This window comes from Bubalus kerabau, chromosome 20, assembly GCF_029407905.1.
Source record: "Bubalus kerabau isolate K-KA32 ecotype Philippines breed swamp buffalo chromosome 20, PCC_UOA_SB_1v2, whole genome shotgun sequence".
Taxonomy (NCBI): Eukaryota; Metazoa; Chordata; class Mammalia; order Artiodactyla; family Bovidae; genus Bubalus; species Bubalus kerabau.
The window spans coordinates 51517425-51536728 of NC_073643.1; the positions used below are offsets into that span (position 1 = coordinate 51517425).

The 19304-nt window shown below is 55.2% G+C and overlaps 1 protein-coding gene across 3 annotated transcripts; it reads right to left on the reverse strand.

The window, feature by feature from the left end:
- Positions 1-396: 396 nt before the first annotated feature.
- HEMK1 (HemK methyltransferase family member 1) lies at positions 397-19223 on the reverse strand. Of its 3 annotated transcripts, none has more exons than XM_055557764.1 (11): positions 18850-19223; positions 16725-17102; positions 16343-16434; positions 15948-16041; positions 11664-11798; positions 11292-11356; positions 10967-11016; positions 9963-10071; positions 9021-9116; positions 8751-8864; positions 397-4032 (listed from the first exon to the last, which is right to left on the reverse strand). In XM_055557764.1, exons 2-11 carry the CDS (start codon positions 16929-16931, stop codon positions 3951-3953), a joined length of 1044 nt encoding a protein of 347 aa, XP_055413739.1. In that variant the 5' UTR covers positions 16932-17102; positions 18850-19223; the 3' UTR covers positions 397-3950. The 3 variants fall into 3 exon arrangements, with proteins under 3 accessions (XP_055413739.1, XP_055413738.1, XP_055413740.1); XM_055557763.1 differs by lacking the exon at positions 397-4032 and adding an exon at positions 8182-8604 and having other exon boundaries at positions 18850-19220; XM_055557765.1 differs by lacking the exons at positions 397-4032; positions 18850-19223 and adding an exon at positions 8182-8604 and having other exon boundaries at positions 16763-16900.
- Positions 19224-19304: the final 81 nt, after the last annotated feature.

The following is a 19304-nucleotide window of genomic DNA, read 5'->3' on the forward strand; positions in this document are numbered from 1 at the left end:
AGCTCTAGGGATCTGGGCAGGAGGGCTGGGTGGAATGACAAGAGAGGATTTCTGTGCCAGCAGAAAGTGGGAAGCCCTGAGCAGTTCTTGAGCTGTGCAATGACTCCAAGAAGGGTTTTAGGCACATCCACATCCACCTGCATCTCCTCCCAGAACCTCTCAGGTCTGGGGACCTGAAATGCTCCCCTCTGGCCTGGTAGGCTTTATACCAAGTTATGCTGAGAGGACTCACTTTCCTCACCCACCTGTCAGCTGGGAACCAGAGTCTGGGTGACTGTTCAGTGTGTCCCCCCCCCCAACCCCACCCCCCCGCCACATCCGGAGTACATCAGTCTACTTTCAGCAGCAGCCACTTTCACTGCCCTCCCCTCCCCCATGGGCTCCTCTGCAGTGGGGTGTGAAAGTTTGGCACCAGGGGCAGCTGGGAGGGGAGGAAGCTCACTCCCCATCTGGTGCTTTCTGTTTGACTCACCACTTTCTTCTTCGCTCTGGAACCCCATGTGGGCCCTGGGGGCACCCCAGCTGGGTCCCAGGGCCCTGGGCTGCAGCTGGCCTCTGTGGCCTGCTCACTCCCCTTCCAGCTGGGTCAGAGGACTGGGTTCAAACCCCAGCATGGCCACTTCCTGCTTGTGTCATGTTGCGCAAGTTAAACCCGGGTCTCTTCACCTGTCTAGTGGGCTAAGGAAGGTGCACCTCATGTGCAGAGGATTTATGACAAAGTGTCTGTGGCACTTGGCACCGTTACACATGGAGAGGCCAGTTACTGTTGTTGACAGCACTCAGACCTGGGAGGGTGGTCTTCATGACTCCATTTAAAGGGCTGCTTTTAGGCTATATCCCCACAGGGTCACATTTGGATCTCCAGATACCCTGTCCATTCTAGTCCCCAGTCCAAGGTGGCTCCAGGGCCCCCACGTTCCAGTCAGAGCCTTGGGCTCTACTGTGGTACTGGCTACCCCCCAACCTATATCCAGGTCCTCAGCAATGGTTATGAGTTGTTCTATTCCAGAAGGTCGACAGCTCTAGCTCCTAGCAGCCTCTAGACCTTGGCTCAGTTGCTCCCCCAACCCCTCTTTCTGGCAGCCTGAGGATATCCTCAGGGCCTACCTGACCCTGTAACTCACCCTGAGACTCTTTACCTTAGGCTGTGGTTCCCAAAGTGCATTCAGAGCTCCTCCAAGGGCATCCACCATCATCACCACCTTGCCACTACACATTCCTGCCCACGTGCCTTCAGGCTCCCAGGCTTTTGCCCAGACTGTCCTCATTCCAGGCCTGCTCTACCCTGTCCTGGGCCCTACCCTCTTCAAGCCTGGTGTGATGACCATGGCATCAGGCCCAGGGTTATTCAGCCTGGAAGGGAGTAACAGTTCGACCTGCATGTGAATAGGTTCCTTAGCCTTTCCCAATTTTAGTTTTCCTCACCTGTAAAATGGGAGGGTTCACGGACTTTTTGCCTTATGGGATGTTGAGAATGAATGATATAATCCCAGAAGCACTTGGTTCAGGGTGTACCATTCAGTCTCCATATTTTCCAGGCTCTTCTGAGGGGTGTCATCTCCCACGAGACTGGCACATTGCAGGCCTTGGGAGACTGAGGCCTGAACCTATGCTGCACACACCCTAGGAGAAGGGCCCAAGCCCTCTGGAGGCTTCCCTGGTAGTCCAGTGGTTAAGAATCCACATTGCAACACAAGAGACACAGGTTTACTCCCTGGTCTGGGAAGATCCCACATGCCGCAGGGTAACTGAGCCCATGCACCACAACTACTGAGCCAGCACTCTTGAGTCTGTGCTCCACGACAAGAGAAGCTACAGCAACAAGACTGCGTACGGCAGCTACACCTGCTCACAACTCAAGAAAGCCTGTGTGCAGCAATGAAGATCCAGCACAGTCAATAAATAAATAAAAACTTAAAAAAAAAAAAAGCCCTCTGGGAACAGCCCTGGTAACCCCTGCTCCTGCCCTGTGGATCTACAGGCCTCGGTGGTGGACCTCTGCACTAAGCTTTACGGGGGCAGCCCAGAACCTAGCTATGCTGACCTCAGTCTGACCATTCACACGGGCACTGGTGGTGGCCTCCCCTCCCTTCCAGTCCGGCAGTGTGACCTGGCCTGTGACTACACGCTGCTGAGCCTTGGTTTCCTCATCATGGATGTGATTAAAAACCCAGTCTGTGGGGTTGTGAGAATTAACCCCACCAAGTGTAAAACAGTTGCTCGGGTCTCAATGCCCAGTAGGAGCCTCAGAAATGATGGCAAGAAGATGGAAGAAGAGGAGGCAGACCTGGGGGGCTGCCCAGATACTTTGCCCAGCTGCAAAGTCCAAAGGAAAGGCCCAGGCAGCTCTAGCTCAGGGTTCCCTCTGCTCACCCATGTAGCCTGGCCTCATACTGACTCCCAGGAATGGCAGACAGAACTACTCCTGGAAATCAAGGCGGGTTGGGGGTCTGCAGGGGATGAAGGGCTGGAAGCTGGGAGGCAGAGAACAGCCTTGGGTTTGAGTCCCAGCCCCGGCCTACTGAGCCTCAATGCTCTCATTTGTACACAGGGATCTTTGTGGGTGCCTCAAGCCCCCATAATCTGCTCCTTGGCCTCAGCAGGCTGGGAGTCTGACCCCGCCATTCCCCTAGAATGCAGGTCCCAGGAGAGGGCTACAGATCCAGCATACCAGGGGCAATATGGTGGCATTCCCTACTCTGAGAGTCAGTGTCTCCGAGAGAGACCTTGGCCCCTGGAAGGAGCCACAAGGCCCGCCTTCCATTGGGCAGAGCTGCTCTGAGCCGCTTCCCTATCTCTCCTCAGTCAAGGCCAGGGCCAGGTGGAGGCCAGCTCATGGACCCAGCAAGGCTGAAGGAGGCTCCCTGGTCTTTCCTACTCTGTGAACTGTTAAATTGGCCTTTCCCCACTGTTTCCCTGGAGGATGACTGAGGGAAGTGTCCTGGAAGGGGAGTAGTCCCAGAATCTGAAGCTCTTCCCTAGCAGCTTTCTCGTTATGAGGCCAAAGATGCTGAAGGTTCTCTGGGTGGTGGTGATGGATAACCAGTCCCCTCAGAGAGGGATGCAAAGGGGAACACTGCTCTCCTCACAACCACCAGCAGGGCTTCCCATGGGACCCGGCCTGTGCACACACTCACAGCTGCAGGTGGACTAATGTGTCGAAGGTTCGGGTTAGCCACTTCAGCTCAGGGTATCATGAGGCTGAGAACCCTAAGTGTTAAGTGAAAGTCACTCAGTCATGTCCGACTCTTTGCAACCCCATGGACTGTATATTCTCCAGGCCAGACTACTGGAGTGGGTAGCCTTTCCCTTCTCCAGGGGATCTTCTCAACCCAGGGACTGAACCCCAGTCTCCCACATTGAGATCCCTAGGAATGACTCAATTCTATCCCAGCCACACAGCCCGGCTCAGGCTGGTAGCAGGAGCTGGACCCTGCTTAGGGGCTGAAAGGAGTCGGACCTCCACAGCTTCCATGGAGGGATCAGCCTGGAGTCAAGGGCTGTTGTGCTCAATTCACAGACATGGTACTTGCTCACTTTGCACTCTGCTCATTCTCACATACTCCTGGGTGCTGGGCTGGCCATGTGACTTTGTGGCAGTCGGGACCGGGCCTGGATCCAGTCTCTGAGGTCCTCTGGAGACTGGAGAAGGGCTATGGAGGCTGCTTTGCTCTCTCCCAATCCCAGCCCCATTCCCCAGCGCGCCTGGTCCCAGGCTGGCCTCTCTCAGCCCCACCCTGGGCAGCTTCCAGTCCTCTCACTCCCGCAGAGGGCCAGCTCAAGGGAGCCCAAGCAGCTCAGGTCTCCTGGGTATAAGGGTTCCCTCCCCCTTCCCCAGCCACCTCACTGCTCAGAGGAAGTGTTCAACGCAATCTATCACACACCTCAAATTCTTTCCACGTCTGCCTATTTCCAAATTCTAACTCCAGAGCCACTTGCGCTTTTAGGTATTAAAGCAGCAATGGTAAAGAATTCGTCTGCAACACGGGAGACACAGGAGACACGGGCTGGATCCCTGGTCCGGAAAATCTCCTGGAGGAGGAAATGGCAACCCACTTACAGTATTCTTGCCTGGAGAATCCCATGGACAGAGGAGCCTGGAGGGCTACAATCCATGGGGTCGCAAAGAATCAGACATGACTGAGCGACTGAGCACTCACTCACTCATTGACTCACCAAAATCTGTTAACAATTTCCTGTTACCACCACAACAAATGACCATGAGTTTAGTGGTTTTAAACAACACAAATGTATCATATCTTAGGTTCTGGAAGTCAGATATCCAAAATCAGTGTCACTAGCCCCAAATCAAGGTGTTGGCAAGACGGCAGGCATTCTTTCTTGAGATCCTAGGGGAGAATCCATCCCCTCGCTTTCTGCAGCATCTCGAGCCGTCTGCACCCCACGGCTCATGGGCCACTCCCCAGCAACGGCATCACTTTGACCTCTGCTGCCATCATCACATCTCCTTTTCTCTGACACTTGTGATTATACTGAGTCCACCTGAATAGTCCAGGATAATCTTTCCACTTCAAGACCCTTAACTTTATCAAATCTGCAAAGTTCCTTTTGCTATGTAGGGCAATGTATCCCCAGGTTTAGGGGATGAAGCCACAGGCATCTTTGGGGCCATTATCCTGCCTACCACAGGAGGGGGAGGACTGCTTTGCCAGACCCAATCCCCACTCATGATGGCCTGTCCTAGGACGGAGGAATCACGGAGGGTGGAGACCAGGCTGCTGTTCTGGCCAACACTGGCTGGGGGCTGCTGGGGCCCAGAGCTCCAGGAAACCTGGTGCCTGCCCCCGCTGCCAACAAGGACAGCCTGTACTCAGCGTAGCTGCTGTGCAGAGATCAGGTGCACTTGAGCCCTCAAACTGGCTATGGCTTAACTCAAACAGCTGCCAGGCCTGGGTGGGAGGCCAGGCCCTCCCTACTGTGACCAGAATACCCAAGAGCTACTGTCGGCTGTGATGTGAGCCACATGGGAAATTCCAGCTACATTTTGGCAAACGCACACACTGTTGGATTACTGGACATCTGTTGGGCTTAGGGTACACCAGACCCACATGAGACCCCAGAGAGAAGAGACAGGAACGCTCCCAAATGCATGGGCAGAATGTCACTGTTACTGGTAGAAGTGGCCTAGGGGCTGGTGGCGAGAACACAGAGGTCAGGGTGGGTGTTCCGGAGACAGCATTTGTGTTGGAGCTTGAAGGAGAGGATTATCTGGACTGGCAGGGGTGGGCAAGGGCATTTCTGATGAACGTACAGCCGGGGCAAAAGGAAGGAGGGGTGTTTGGGGAATGGAGAGTTACACAGGGAAGCTGGAGTCTAGGGCAGTGGAAAAAAGAATCCAGAGGTGGACAGGGAGGGACATGCTGCCTGCACAGGTTACAGTTCCCAAGCTCAGTCAGCAGTGGAACTCTGTTTCAACGGAAGCCTACTCAGAGCACTGATGAGGGTTTGGTAGGGCTCCCCAAGACCTTCCCATAGCCATCCTCCCCCAGCCCTTCAGATCTGGACTCGGCCAGACACAGACACCACTCAGGTCATGGGGAGCCAGCCAAGGGTTTTGGGCAGGGATTGGGAGCAGTTAACGGCCCAGGGTTCAGGTAGGGGTGGGGAGAGCAGAAAGGATACATATCAGTAAAGATGGGCCCCACGGAGAGAGTCATGGGCTGCTGGGAAAAGCAGCCAACTTGAGGCAAAGTCTCGGTTTCCTCGACTGTCAGAGGAGATGGAACTGTTTTCCCAGAATACAACCATCAGGGGCTCCTATACCCTCTGCCCATGCTTGTGGCTCCAGCTGAAGGAGACTGGGTGGACAGCAAGCAGATCCCTTAAGACCTCACGGGCTTGCAGAGCCTGGACTCCCCCATTAGCACCACATCCTCCCACTACCGTCTCCAGGGCTCCGTGACACAGGCTGAAGGAGGTGGCTCCTCTCTGACTCTGGCCCCAGGAAGGAGGGAGGAGACGGGGCAGGAGAGAGAGGCCTTCCCTGGGCTGGAGCCACTGGCTTCTCTGGCGTAGACCCTAGGGCACTCAGGCCCTGGTGAGGAGGGCGAGGAGAGACTGAGGGGAGATCTGGCTGCCAGGCCACCAGCCTCTTGGTAGCTCCATCTCCAGAGGGCAGAGAGAAGTCAAGAGCCCAAGACTGAAATCCCTGCCCTCCCTCCTTTCCAGACTGCCATGTCTTTCTGCCTATTTCATGTTGGTGTCAAGCACAAGACACACACACGCAGGTACACAGCCCTCTTTATGTCTACCCTCCCAGGAAGGCAATGAAAGCACTCACAGTGCCCTGTGAAAGGTACAACCCATGGTCTCTTCAAAATCATATCAAGATAAAGCACTTGGTTCCATTTCTTAGACTTGGAAGCTAAGGCTGAGAGAGGGGAAGTCACTTATCCCCTCACACCCTAGTGACAGGCAGTTGCCAGGTTCTACACCCAGGCTGGTGTGGCTTCAACACTGGACCTCAACACCCAAGTTTCAATCAAGCCAGTGGCTGCAGGCTTGAGGTCCGAGGTTCACTTGACACAAACTTCTTTCCCAGGGTTCTCAGGCCTCATGGGAGGAAGCTCTCCCCAAGGGTGCATCCTGCTTCAGTGACCCCAACTGCTCCTACACTCTCACTCTGCATCATTCTGTCCTCTTGGGAAGCCATGTCCACATGCTTGCCAAGGCCCTTCCTCGGTAATGGGCCTGACGCCAGAAGGGTAGGACCATCAGGGAAGCCGGGGTTGTGGGATAAGGAGGCAACAGACTGCTAGGTCAGGGCAGCTACCCTGAGATGTTGTGAAGACAGCTAGAGCCAAAGGACAGGGGTAGAAGGAGAGGAAGGGCAATACTGGTGAGGTAGGCAGAGGTCTGGGAGCACATGGGGGCTCTGAAAGCCTACCTCACCCTTCCAGGCTCCTTCTGGAGCAGTCTTAAGGGGGAGTCTCTGGCTCCTCCTCAAAGGAAGCCATGGGCACCTCGAGGTCCACCCAGCTTAGGCTGGGTAAGCAGCAGGACAGGGTGCTGCTGGGAACTGCAGTGTGGCCTCTGTGAAGGCAAATACCATGACCAGCGAGGGAGTCGCTCAGGCCAGGTGTGACTCCAGCAGACTCCCCCCAAGGCAGGGACCTAACTTCCCATTGCCACTTGGCCTCCTCCCATCACAGGAACTCAGGCAGGCCATGTCTTCTCTTGGGAGTGGGCCCTCCAATACCAGATACATAATTCACCTGGCTGAGAGCAAAATACGGCTGCCACCTTGCAGTGGCCTTGGAACCAGAAGAGCCAGTTTCTCACAGGGAAGGTCCCACTGCAAGACACAGCCCTGGAACCCAGCCTCCTGGCTCCATCAGAGGATGCTGTCTACCAGATCACACTGCCTCTGGCCACCACATCACCAGGTCAGGCCCTTGAAATGACTGGGCTGGGCGGATGGGAGGGGGAGTTCAACAGAATGAGCGAGCCTAGCCTGCCATGTTCCCCGAGACCTCCCCTGATGCAGGCTAACGCCAGCACCTCCCAGCCTGGAGGTTTCCTGTCACTGCTGTCAGAAGGGCTGGGCCTTTAGGCCTCCTGGAAACCACACGTCTGCAGACCAGAGCTAGGGTGCAGGTCTCACTCTGGCTCAGCTTCTCACTCTTCCCAGCTACAACCAGGGACAGAGGGGTTTTCAGAAACCCCAAAGCTGAACTGGAAGGGATGTTTTACCTAGAAACTATGGGAATAAAAAGCAAACATGAGCCCTGTGCACCCCTCACTGGCTCAAGCCTTCAATTAAGTAAATGTGGAAATGTGACCCTAGAACTGCACAGCAAGGCCCCTTGGCCGTGCCCCCTCCAGGAAGCAGGTGCCATCCCCAAGCTCAAGCTCAGATGAAGTTCCTGTGCTCAGAACCCAGGCCCAGTCGGGGAGGTGTGGGGGGGCTGTTAAGTGTACCCGAGCCACTGAATGGCTAAGCCAGCCATCAGAAGGGAGTCACTCAGTGCCAAGCATCCCAGCTTCAAGGCCAGAAGGAGCAACCACGTGCCTGTCTCTACACTGCCGCCCACAAACCCACCAGCTGGGGCCTGCCAGCCAGACCTGCTCAGGCAGAAGGATGCTCTCACCCCCAGCAGAGCCTAGGGGCAAAGCATCAGGGGACCCACACATCGCAATAACAAAACATTAGGCCATCACTTGCTGGTCTCTTGCCACTTTATTGGCCTATCTTCCAACATCCCCAGAGCAATTCCCCTAAAGACACAGCAACCTGCCTTGGCCACACTGACATGATGGGGCCAGACTGGGAACCTGGATCTGCTCAGCTCCTGAGTTGCACTGTGGGTCTTTGTGCACCCTTGCCCTTTGCTGACCCAGGAAGGACACTTCCACCCTTGCTCCTATTCCCCAGTCTCCTAGAAATCACGGAGCATGGAGAATCTCAGAGCCATGGGAAATGCCACAAGCATCTGGGGTTCTGGACAGCACCATCTACCTCCCTCCAAGTAGCATTCCTGATAGAAATGTCAGCCAGGCACTCTGGCAGGTTGGCGCCCTGGCCAGGCATCCACAGGGGAACCATGCTGTGGCCCAGACCTCCTGATATGTAGGAACCGCGGCCTAGAGAGACAGGGACAAGCGGCCAGTTACTACCTGGGCCCTGGTGAATGAGCAGGGAGTGGGAAGCGCACACCTGCTCCACGGCCAGAGCTGTGAAGGACCAGCATGGGTGGTCCATGGGGGCTGGGGACAGGGCTGAGTCTCACCTCCCACAGAAGTCCCTGCGCACAGCCACAACATTGAGGGACAGGTCAGGCTGGCTCTGAAGCCAGCTGCCAACGAGCTCTGGGTGTCGTGGGTCCACTTCCAAGAAGATGCTTCTACGCGAGGGAGAAATGGGTCAGCTCAGTTGGGCAAGGCTGGACCTGCACTTCTGGGTTGCCTGAGCTGGGAGGGGTGATGGCCAAAGCAGGCCCAGTACACATCAGAGGGGAGAAGGCTGCAGAGGTCAGACCCAGGAGACACCCCTTCCATACCCAGAGTACTTCAGAAGCTGAGGAGCCAGGGCCAGGATGTGGGTAATGATGTCCATGCCCTCCTCACCACCATCCAGGGCTACTGGGTCTTCATATCTGAAGAGGAAAACAGTGGGAGGTGAGGGCCTGGGATGAGGTATCTAGAAAGTATGGAGAAGCTGACCAGGGCTTCCATAGAGGGCTCTACGGAACTTATATTCTGGGGTCAAAGTCTGAGGTCCCAGAGAGAGGTCCCTAAATGGTGGCAGCTCCAATGCCCCCCTACACCAGCACCCCCCAAATGGAGCAGTGCTGAGCATGCTCAGCAAATCCCACTGACTGACTGTACTCAGGGCATGAGGGTCTTCCCACAATCATGTTCCTATTCTTGGCCTGGGGAAGCCAAGAGCTGGCACTAATCACTCCTAAAAATCAGGAAGTGGGAAGCCAGCCAGCACCCTGACACACATTACCATGGCCTCCTCCAGAGGCTCCTGGGCGACCCCTGGTTCTCAGCTCATTTGAGAGCAGGATGGCTCAGTGAAAAGCCTGGAGTAGGGTCATAGTCCCAGTTTTCCAGCTAAGCCCCCAAACAATCTTGGACAAGTCACCTTCCATCTCTAGGCCTCAGTCTTCTGGAAAATGGTGCACCCGTCCGAGCACCTTTCAAGTATCGTATACTGTTGTCTGCAATCTTAGTCATCATCGAGTCCACCCCCTGGTCCAACAAAGCTCCACCAGTCCCCTTTCAGAGGCAGGAAACCAAGGCTCAGAGAGGTTCAGTGGTCTTAAGTGGAAAGGCAGGTGCTGAAGCCAAGTAGGTCTGTGGGTTCCAGAGTGAGGCTCTCTTTCAACACTACTGCTCCTTTCAGTCCCAGCCTCCGCATTCCCTCCCAGAGTGGTCCTCCAGAGCAGACCCACTCCAACAGTCCTCAGACCTGGCCTCCCTGGTCTACCCCACACCTGAGGATCTCAGGAGCCAGCTTCTCCATGTCCCGGTGGAAGACGTAGGGAGGGTTGCTGACGACCAGGTCCACAGGGCCCCAGGGTAGAAGGTGTGCCCAGCTCTCCACTGTGGTCAAAGGGAACACATGGCAGAGAATGGAAGGTGAAAGGTGGAAGATCCATGCACTGTGACCCTTGGGTAATCCCTCTCACCAAGTCACGTATCTTGGGTTTACCCCAAGTCACATATCTTGGCACTATCTCTGGACCTGATAAACTAGACTTGCAGATTAGGGTCCTAGGACGCCAGCCGGCAGCCTGGGTGGGAGTGTATATGCCCTGACATGGCCTGGAGTGTTCCTGACTTTTCTCTTTCCTGTTAAAAATCTCCCCAATAAGCAACACTGTTTAAGTGCCATTTTCAGGCAGCCATCTCTGACTACCTGACCAAGCAAGAGCCTCTGTTCTCTGTAGCCTCACTCATCTTGCCACACTCTGCCTCAAAACCAACACAGACTGAGTATATGGAGGGCAAGCCTGGCCTGTGCCAGTTGATTTCTAGTGGCTCTGTTTACTGGCCCCATCCTGTGCCAGGTGTCACACTCCATGGAGACAGTACATGAAGCTCAAGGATCCTGTGGGGATGTGACGGAATCTGAAATGGAGCCAGAACTCCCAGGACACGCTGTATGGGCCAGGCAGACACTCAAGTATTTTGGTCCCCAGGGTTTCTCTAGAGCTTCTGCTTACCTCTTGACAATAGCAAGCCCTAATTAAACTCATTCACCATGGAGGATACAAAAGGTAAAAAAGATCTTCTGGCTGGTTCCTTCATGGGTCAGGTCAGCCCAGGAGGCAAAGGGGACTCGCCTGTCCTCAGCAAGGGTTGGTCTGAGATTGTGTGTGTGGGTGAGTGAATGAAGGTCGGAGAAACCCTCCCTCCATCTCTGTAGAGTGCCTCATCCAGCCAGCAGCACCTGGACCCAGGATCTCCACCCAGGGAAGAGGGCTGGGAAAGGTACCTAAGGTCACATCAAAGGGGACGATCTGAATCCTGTCCTGCAACCGAAGCCTGGAGAGACAGGAAGGGAGAGGTGAGCACGGTGGGTGGGAACAGACTCCTACCCCTGGCTACAAAGTCTTGGGAGATTAAACCCTTCTTGGACCAGCAAGAAACCTGGTGTCCACTGTCTATTTGTAACCCTGTGGGACCTACACCAGGCCACCCCCACTGCCTCCTCCTTCTTGGGCCTGAGGGTCAGTGGGTTTGATACCTAGACAGGGGTTGAAATCAGGTCCTAAAATCTGACTCCCCCACCTTGACCCTCTGCCCTCAAGCCCACCTACCTCTGAGCATTCTCATGGGTCAGGCAGATGGCGGCTTCTCCCTTATCCACAGCAGTGACTCGGCTCTGCCCCAAGAACAAGGGTACATGGGAGGCAGGATGTTCAGAGAGGCCAGGCTTGGGGACCAGGGCCCTCCTCCAACCCTCTACTAGAATAGGAAGGGGATGCTCAATAGCTTTTCCCTCTCTGCAGCCAAAGTCTGGCCAGATGAAAGGGCATGGGACTTAGAGGCTGTGACCATGTGGGCCAGGGCAGGTGTCTTCTTCCTACTTCCCGTTATTTTCCCAAGTGCTCTGACAGAGAGAGGCGGGGGAGGGATCAGCAGCAAGGGCAGTGAGTGCCAGTCAGTCTACCCATGCACAGAGGGCTCACCTGGGGAAGCCTACTCAGCAGGCTGAGGGAGATGGCTCCTGATCCACAGCCCACCTCCAAGATGAGGGGGCCGCCTTCAGCTCCCACCACACGGGGTCCTTGGGTCACTTCCTCCAGCACCCATTCAACCAGCTCCTGCAAGGCAGACAGATCTCAGAGTTGGTGCTGATCTGCCCCTGTGTGAATGGAGGAGGGGGATGACCAAAGCCAGACTGAACTTCATGTCAGCTGGGGCTATGGGCAGGTCACTGTCTATGTCTCTGTTTCCGTCTGTAAATATGAGCATAGCTAACGATAACACACCTCACTGAGGACAAATGGAGATTAAACAGAAGCATATTCATGAAGCATTGATCCCATGCATGGTACATGGTAGGTGTTCAGTCAGCCTCAGCTAATCCCTTTAGAGATAGCCTCTTGTTTTGTGCTTATACCAAAGTTAAGAATCATACTTGATGGTCCCTGGCTACCCACTCTGTGCCTGGCCCTGCTTCTAGAACGTTCCCTGTATTAATCTGTTAATTAAACCCTACTGAGGAAAGTGAGGCCCAGGGGTCAAGGTCTCACCAGGAGGCTGGCCTACAGCTCATGGTGGCCAAGGGGCCAATGTGTCCCCAGCTTCCTCACAGCCTCCCCAGAGAGGCCCCAAGGTCAAAGGGACAGGGAATTCCCTCCAGGAGGGGCTGGGCGGGGGCGGTGATACAGCCTTACCTGAGCCCCATATCTGAAGGGGGCTGTGGCATACACAGGGCATGGGATAAGTGGGCATGGCAGAGTAGGAGGTGCCTAACTACACTGTACCTGCCTTGGTGGCGGGGCAACAGCTTCAGACACTGTCACTTTAGAAACTACAGTTTCAAGTCTCACTTACCCATCTGCCACCTGCAGATTGTGCATGGAGCCAATATAGCATGAAGGTGAGGGTGACAGGCCACGGCTGCCCATTGGCCCAAATGTTTCCAAACAGCAGTAGAGCGGGCGCTCAAGGAGCCAGGTGTGGAGCAGGGGAAGGGCAGTACGGTCCCTTCTCAAAGGGACCTGCCCTCTGGAAGAAGGCAGGAGAGGGCCTCCTGGGGGCTGAGGACTCCTGGGGTTCCAGGCAGGGTTGGCTCGGGGAATGAGGAAAGGGGTCAGCAGGAACTGGGTATTTCCCTCATATGAAAGAGAGCCACTTCCTCTGGGCTCTCCCCCATGACTTTCTTCACCATGGGCCTAGGTCTAGGGTGGGGTGTGCTTCTCCCGCCAGACTGGATGCTCCATGATGCAAAGCCCAGGGGTTATCCCACCAGTGTGTCCCACACGGGCAGAGCTTGGCCCCCAGAGAGGCCTCTTGGCTACTCGCCAAGGGCTGGGCAAGCTCTCAGTGGCTGCAGGAAGTTACCCTCCAAGTCTCAGACTCCCCTGTCTGTCCAAGTCTCAATGTCAACAGTTACGCCCAACAGGGCAGCAGGCTCCAGATCACTCAGACCCATTTTCCATTTAAGTTCTTCAGTGGTGAGTCCCAGAAGTATTTCATCCTCCCACGCACCCCAACCCAGGAGCAAAGCTCACCTGTCACCAGGGTAGCAAGTACAAGGCAGGTAGAACTTGGCCAGTGGGTCCAACCTCTCCTATTCCAAGCCCTTTCTGCACCAAACTGCTACGAAAAGGTGAGACAGCCCATCTCCAGCCAGAAAGGGCTTCCCCTCCCTTGTTCCCACCATCCCTGTACCAGGTACCACTGGGGAACTGGAGTGCTGGCAGCAAGCTGGGTCCACAGCACTGGGGCCAGCACAAAGCCAGCAGTCTAGGGCTGTGGCCGGGAGCCTGCGGTCTCAGTGGTGAGACCAAGTACTAAGCAGCCAGTCGGACAGATGAAACTTGTCAGGAGTGTGAAGTTCTCTTGGTTTCCGTAGACTTACCCTGGCTGGAGAATGACCCCTTAGTCAACCACACTGGCCAGCCACCTCACAGAGACACCCCGACCTCAGAAACACACACCACATGTGTGAATGGCTACCCTGGGCAAGGTATGAATCCGGGAAACTGGGCCACCAGTGCCCTCCGCCTCTCTCACACTCCAAACCATGGAGGGATCACTTTGGCTGTAGGACCACCTGAGGCACAGTGGGTAGGGGTGGAGATCACTCTTAACAGGTCCAGAGACTCTCTTCCTCATCTAGAAAAGTGCCTCTTCATCTGAGAGTTGGTGGCTCCTTGGAAGAACTGAAAATCGAGCTGGTCACAGGCGCAGGGCACCTTTTCCAGGTGAACAAGGGAAGAATCCAAGAACACAGAAGGACGGGAGCAGAGCGGAACGTGGGAAGGAGGCAAAGAGCATGCAGCTGTTGGCTCTGCCTGGAGCCACTGCCTCCACAGGACTCCACAGCCCTCAAGAGGTTGGCCCAAGGCCTCAGCAGGACCTGGCTGCCAAGAGCACCCACACTGGCATTACGTTCTTGATGGGGTGCCCCAGGAAGGGGGCATTGCCTCCTGTAAGCTAATCACAGACAGGGCATTGAGCCTCCCACATCCCACCAAGCTGGGCAAGAACAGTTCACGCTTCCAGCCTTGGGTTTCCTACTGTATATACCACCAGGCTGGGGACTGCAGCACCTCCCCACCCCCAGGGAAAACCCAACTGGGCAGGCCACATGCCGCCTACGACTCTGCATTTCAGAATTCTGCACCCATCATCAGAAACCACCCTTCAGTGGATGGAGAGAACACAAGCAGCACGGCCCCTCCCGTGCACTCGTTCTCCCCACTCCCTGCCACAGGCCACGTCCTCTCAAGTTCTTGGTAAGGCACCCCCGATGCGGCTTTACACTGGGGCAACCTGGCAAGTTCTGAGAAATGTGTGTACAGTGAGGCAAGGACCTGGCCTCCCACCACAGCCTCCCTCCTCTCCGCACCTCCCCCACCCTTGACAGCGGAGCCACTCTCCTGGCCCAGATCCACCCAGGAAAGGCGGGGGGCCGGTGGGGGGGGGGGCGCGCACATGGGAACCGGAAGTCCACACCCAACACTCAGAACCCCAAAACATGCAGTTGGTGCCAGGTCAGCTCTAAAGGGACTCAAAGGTCATCGTGGTAGCTTCCTTCCAATGCCCTGACCCTGGGCAGCTGGGGATGGTAAGTGACCTCCTGGCCAGATGTTGCACGCTTGGAGGAGCGACAGATTGGCCCCCTCAAAGCCTGCAGGTAGCAGGCCCATCCTGCTCTGGCTCTGTACCCATCCCAGCTCATCCAGTCCCAGATGGGGCAGCCCCTGTGAGGGAAGGGGCCCTGACCCAGGAGACAGGATGTCCGAGTGCTGCCTCATGCCCCTGTCCAGGCAGCCCTGTGACCTCAGCAAGGTCTCAGACTCCCTATTGTCCCTACCCTGACACTGGGCGGTAAGGTGAGGACCTGGCCTCCCAGCCACATGATGTAGAGGGCAGTGGGCTCAGAGGGTTTCTTGGTCGGGGGGAGGCTAGGAAAGTGAGAAGGGGCTTTGGGTCCCTGGCTGGAGCAGGTGGATGAGGTCTGATCTTCCCCAGAAATGGGTGTGCCTTTTCTCAGAACCTGGTGCCCTCTGACTTGCCTATCAGCCCCCACTGTCGTACCCTGCCACCTGTTCTGCTCTCTCTGGCTCCCAGCTCTGCCACCTACAAGGTCAGGGGAAGCCCAAGACCCTAGAAAGCATTTCTCCCAGGATTAAGGTGCCTCACCTACAGAAAGCATGTTGGGACCACACATTCCTCAGTCCTAGTAAACTGAGAAACACAGGCAGTGATCTGACTAGAGAGTGGATGGAAAAGGTAAAAGGATTCGAACAATTCCCTGGTCTGGAACCCCAACCCTCTCATTAACTGGGTCCAGAGGGGGTGGGCGGTAAGCTCCCCGAGGTCACAAAGCTGCTCCAGGCTTCTAGGTGTTCAGCGGGAGCCCTCTCCACTTCGCCCTGCCTCCTGAGGAAGAGAAGGCACTTGTTTCCCACGGGTTTGGTTGGCTATGGGCCCATGGGACAGCTCCTAGGAAAATGACGGGAATAGGCTGAGTACTTGGAGGGCAGCACTAGTTGGGCCATCGTGAGCCACTGACAGCCAAAGGCTGGGACAGTGGGCTGGGAAATGATGACAATCAAGGAGGCCAGCAAGAGACCTCTTTCCTTTTGACCCCACTGATCCAGCCAGCCAGGAAGGGTGCTGTCTCTAAAGGATAGCAATAATGGGGCCCCGGCGCCCCCTGGTGGAAGTCTGGGACAAGACAGGCACCCTGAACCCCTTCATCCCATCCTGTCTAGTCCAGCGGGCACACCTACCTCTGTTTCTGGCCTAGGGATGAAAACTGGGGGTGCCATCTTCAGATTGAGACCCTGAAAGTCCCATTCACCAAGGATGTACTGCACAGGCATCCTGCAGAGGGGGAAGAAGGTGATCATCAGTGCCAGCAAATGGACCAACAGGGCCATGTCTCGGTTAAGACACCACTGTGGCCAAATGTGTCAGGTACGGTCACGCCTCCTGTGCCCTGGAACTCCTAACCAAGCCCATCTTCTTTCTATTTACTACCAGACCCCTCTCTCATCACTCTCATCCCAATACCTTCTGAGTCCTTGGACACTTTCTTCCTCCTTGACCATGAACTTGGTGGGGCTAGAGGAAGCTGGATCCTGCTCCCCACACAGAGCACTCAGGTTTGGTCCATGGCACTCACCTTTGCAATCGGTAGCTACTCAGCTCCTGGATACACTGTAGCTGCCAAGGGGTTAGGGGTTGGGTCCACTGTCCTGGCCTCAGGCTCTGAAACTGACCCATAGAGAACATGAGTGGCTGGCTCCCCTGACCCAGGTTTCTTTCATTGATGATGCTGGTGGGTCCAACACTGGCCACCCTGGTCATCCCTGAAGCCCTAGTTCCTGGCACACACTGTAATAGTTTCTTGGATGGATGACTTAAGTATTTGCCTAAGACATTCCTTCAGAAAAATCCCATCATTCTCAGCTCAGCACTCTCAGTGGAGTGGAAAAGGCTGGATGTCCCTTCCCCGGGGCCTCCCTCCCCCCACTTCCTGCCCTCCTGACAACACTGCACTTAACTGTTTTGGCTCCAAGGACATGAGCCACGATGTACTCACTGGATTCCCGGGCCTCAGGGATGCCCTTCTCCTCAAAAACCGCTGTCCAGTGGCTGACCACTTTGGTGGCACTCAACCCAGCTGGAGGCTGATGGGGTTGCCATGAGCTGAAGGCGCACCCCCAAATGCCTTTCCTCCATCCCAGGCCAGAGAGGAGGGCCCTCAGCATTCTCAGATGCTCCACGTCTCAGGGAAAGGATCCCTTGAGTACTTCCCTGAGGTGCCCAAGTCTTTCTTGTGATGTCAGCTGCTGAGGATGGTGACTGGCCTCAGCTGGAAGGAGATGGAGCGGTCACAGGCTTTGGGTCCTCAGCATGGCTGGTCCTCAGACGCGGCTGCCCTGGAATAGGGAAGGAGAATCAGGACAGCAGCTGAGCCTCGCGGGACTCCCTCTTCTCTGACCTGTTGCCTGTGAGAGGGCATACTTTGCTGTTCCCTCTGACTCCATTTTATACCCTCACCCACCTATTTGAGTTTTCTTGCCTTGGTCAGTGACATTTTCTTCAGGTCTTTGGCTCAAGTGATCTGAATCCATGGTTCAGTCACTGATAATAAATGGGCTGGCAGGCTTGGGGCTGGAGAGATCTATTTGACCCAGAGAATATGACCTTGGGAAAGTCATTATTTCTGAGCTTTAGTTTCCTCCTCCATACAAGAGAGGAAAGACAGAACACAAACTCCCTGGTGAGCAGTGCCTCAATCAATGAATATCAAGGGCCTGGGAGGCATCTCAGCACACAGAGGGAGTCAATGTTACATGCTCTTAACTAGTATTACTAGGGGAGAAGACTGCTTTTAATACTAGGGGAGAAGACTGCTTTTGCTTGGGAGTTTTGCTTTCAACATTTAGCATGTACTGTCATTGATTTGTGGGCTTCCCAGGACTGAGCGACTTCACTTTCACTTTTCACTTTCATGCACTGGAGAAGGAAATGGCACCCCACTCCAGTGTTCTTGCCTGGAGAATCCCAGGGATGGGGGAGCCTGGTGGGCTGCCGTCTATGGGGTCGCACAGAGTCGGATACGACTGAAGTGACTTAGCAGCAGCAGCAGCAGCAGGTGGAGCTAGTGGTAAAGAACCTGCCTGCCAATGTTGAAGATGTAGGAGGCACAGGTTGGATCCCTGGGTTGGGAAGACCCCCTGGAGGAGCACATGGCAACCCACTCCAGTATTCTTGCCTGGAGAATCCCATGAACAGAGGAGCCTGGCAGATAACAGTCCACAGGGTCACAAAGAGTTGGACACAAAGCGACTTAGCACACATACACATCATTGCTTTGTATGCTGAAAATCATTCCTCCACCCAATTTAACCCATGGTCCTAAACACCAGCATAAAATGCCAACTAAAAATCTGACAATTTGTTGGACTTCCCTGGTGGTCCAGTGGTTGGGAATCCACCAGCCAGTGCAGGGGACACAGGTTCAATCCCTGGTCAGGGAAGATCTCTCACGCCATGGGCCAACTAAGCCAATGAACCACAACTACTGAAAACCGCACGCCCTGGAGCCTGTGCTCTGCAACAAAAGAAGCCACCACGATGAGAAGCTCCCCGCCACCACTGAATCAAGAGAAAGCCTGAGTACAGCAAGGAAGACCCAAGACCCAGCGCAAACAAAAATAAAGACACAAATAACTTTTAGATGACAATTTTTGTTAACTTTATATTAAAATTATCATAAACACATTTAGCTGAAGATTTCAAATCAGTGGCTTCCTTTCCTCTTACAAAGACCTGGTTTCAAACTAGCCTTTATTAAACAACTGTTAGGTGCCGCTCTTCAGACAAGTAGGGAGAAAAAGAAGACTGCGGGACGGGAAGCAACCTGCCCATAGCTACCCAGCTAGTAACCGTTCCAGGCAAGACACAAATCCTTCGGACTCCTGAGGCAGCTCTGACTACCAGAGTGCTGCCCAAGGAGTAGGGGAGGCCTGAAGCCAGGCGCAGCTTCTTCCCTCTCAGTTCTCACGGAAAGACTGCCTCTAACCAAGGCTGTTTCTCCATCTGTACAACGGGGACACAGCCTTTCTGAGGAAGGCTACCAGAACTCTGAAGAACTCGAGGTCTCGAGGGTGTTGCTCATACCTTTCTAATAGGCTACTCCACTCTCCCGCCATCCTGAAGAAACTGCCCTGGGTTCGGCTCCCGGATGTGCATAACCCGGATGTGAGCGCCCCACAAGAGGCTCTGCTTCCGGGGTTGGTTCACCTGAGAAAGGGCTCGGACGGATTCCGTCGACCAGCTCCAGGGTTCCTAGAGCCGCTGGGTTGCACTCGGACGCCCCTGCGGGCCAGTGGCGGCGGGGTGGGTATGAACGCCTTGCACACTATTTCCGCAGGCCCACGGTGGGAAAGGATGGCGTTGTGTTAGGGTTGCTTCCCAGTCTTCCTGAAGGTGACAGCAGGAATACGGCTCTAGCCTGCGGTGACTGGTACCGAGTCCGGAGATGTGTAGGCCGCCCGAACGGAGGCGTGCCATCTGTTGGCCGGGAGTTCAAGGGATCGGGCGCTATGCGCAGGGGCGTGGCCTAACAGACCATG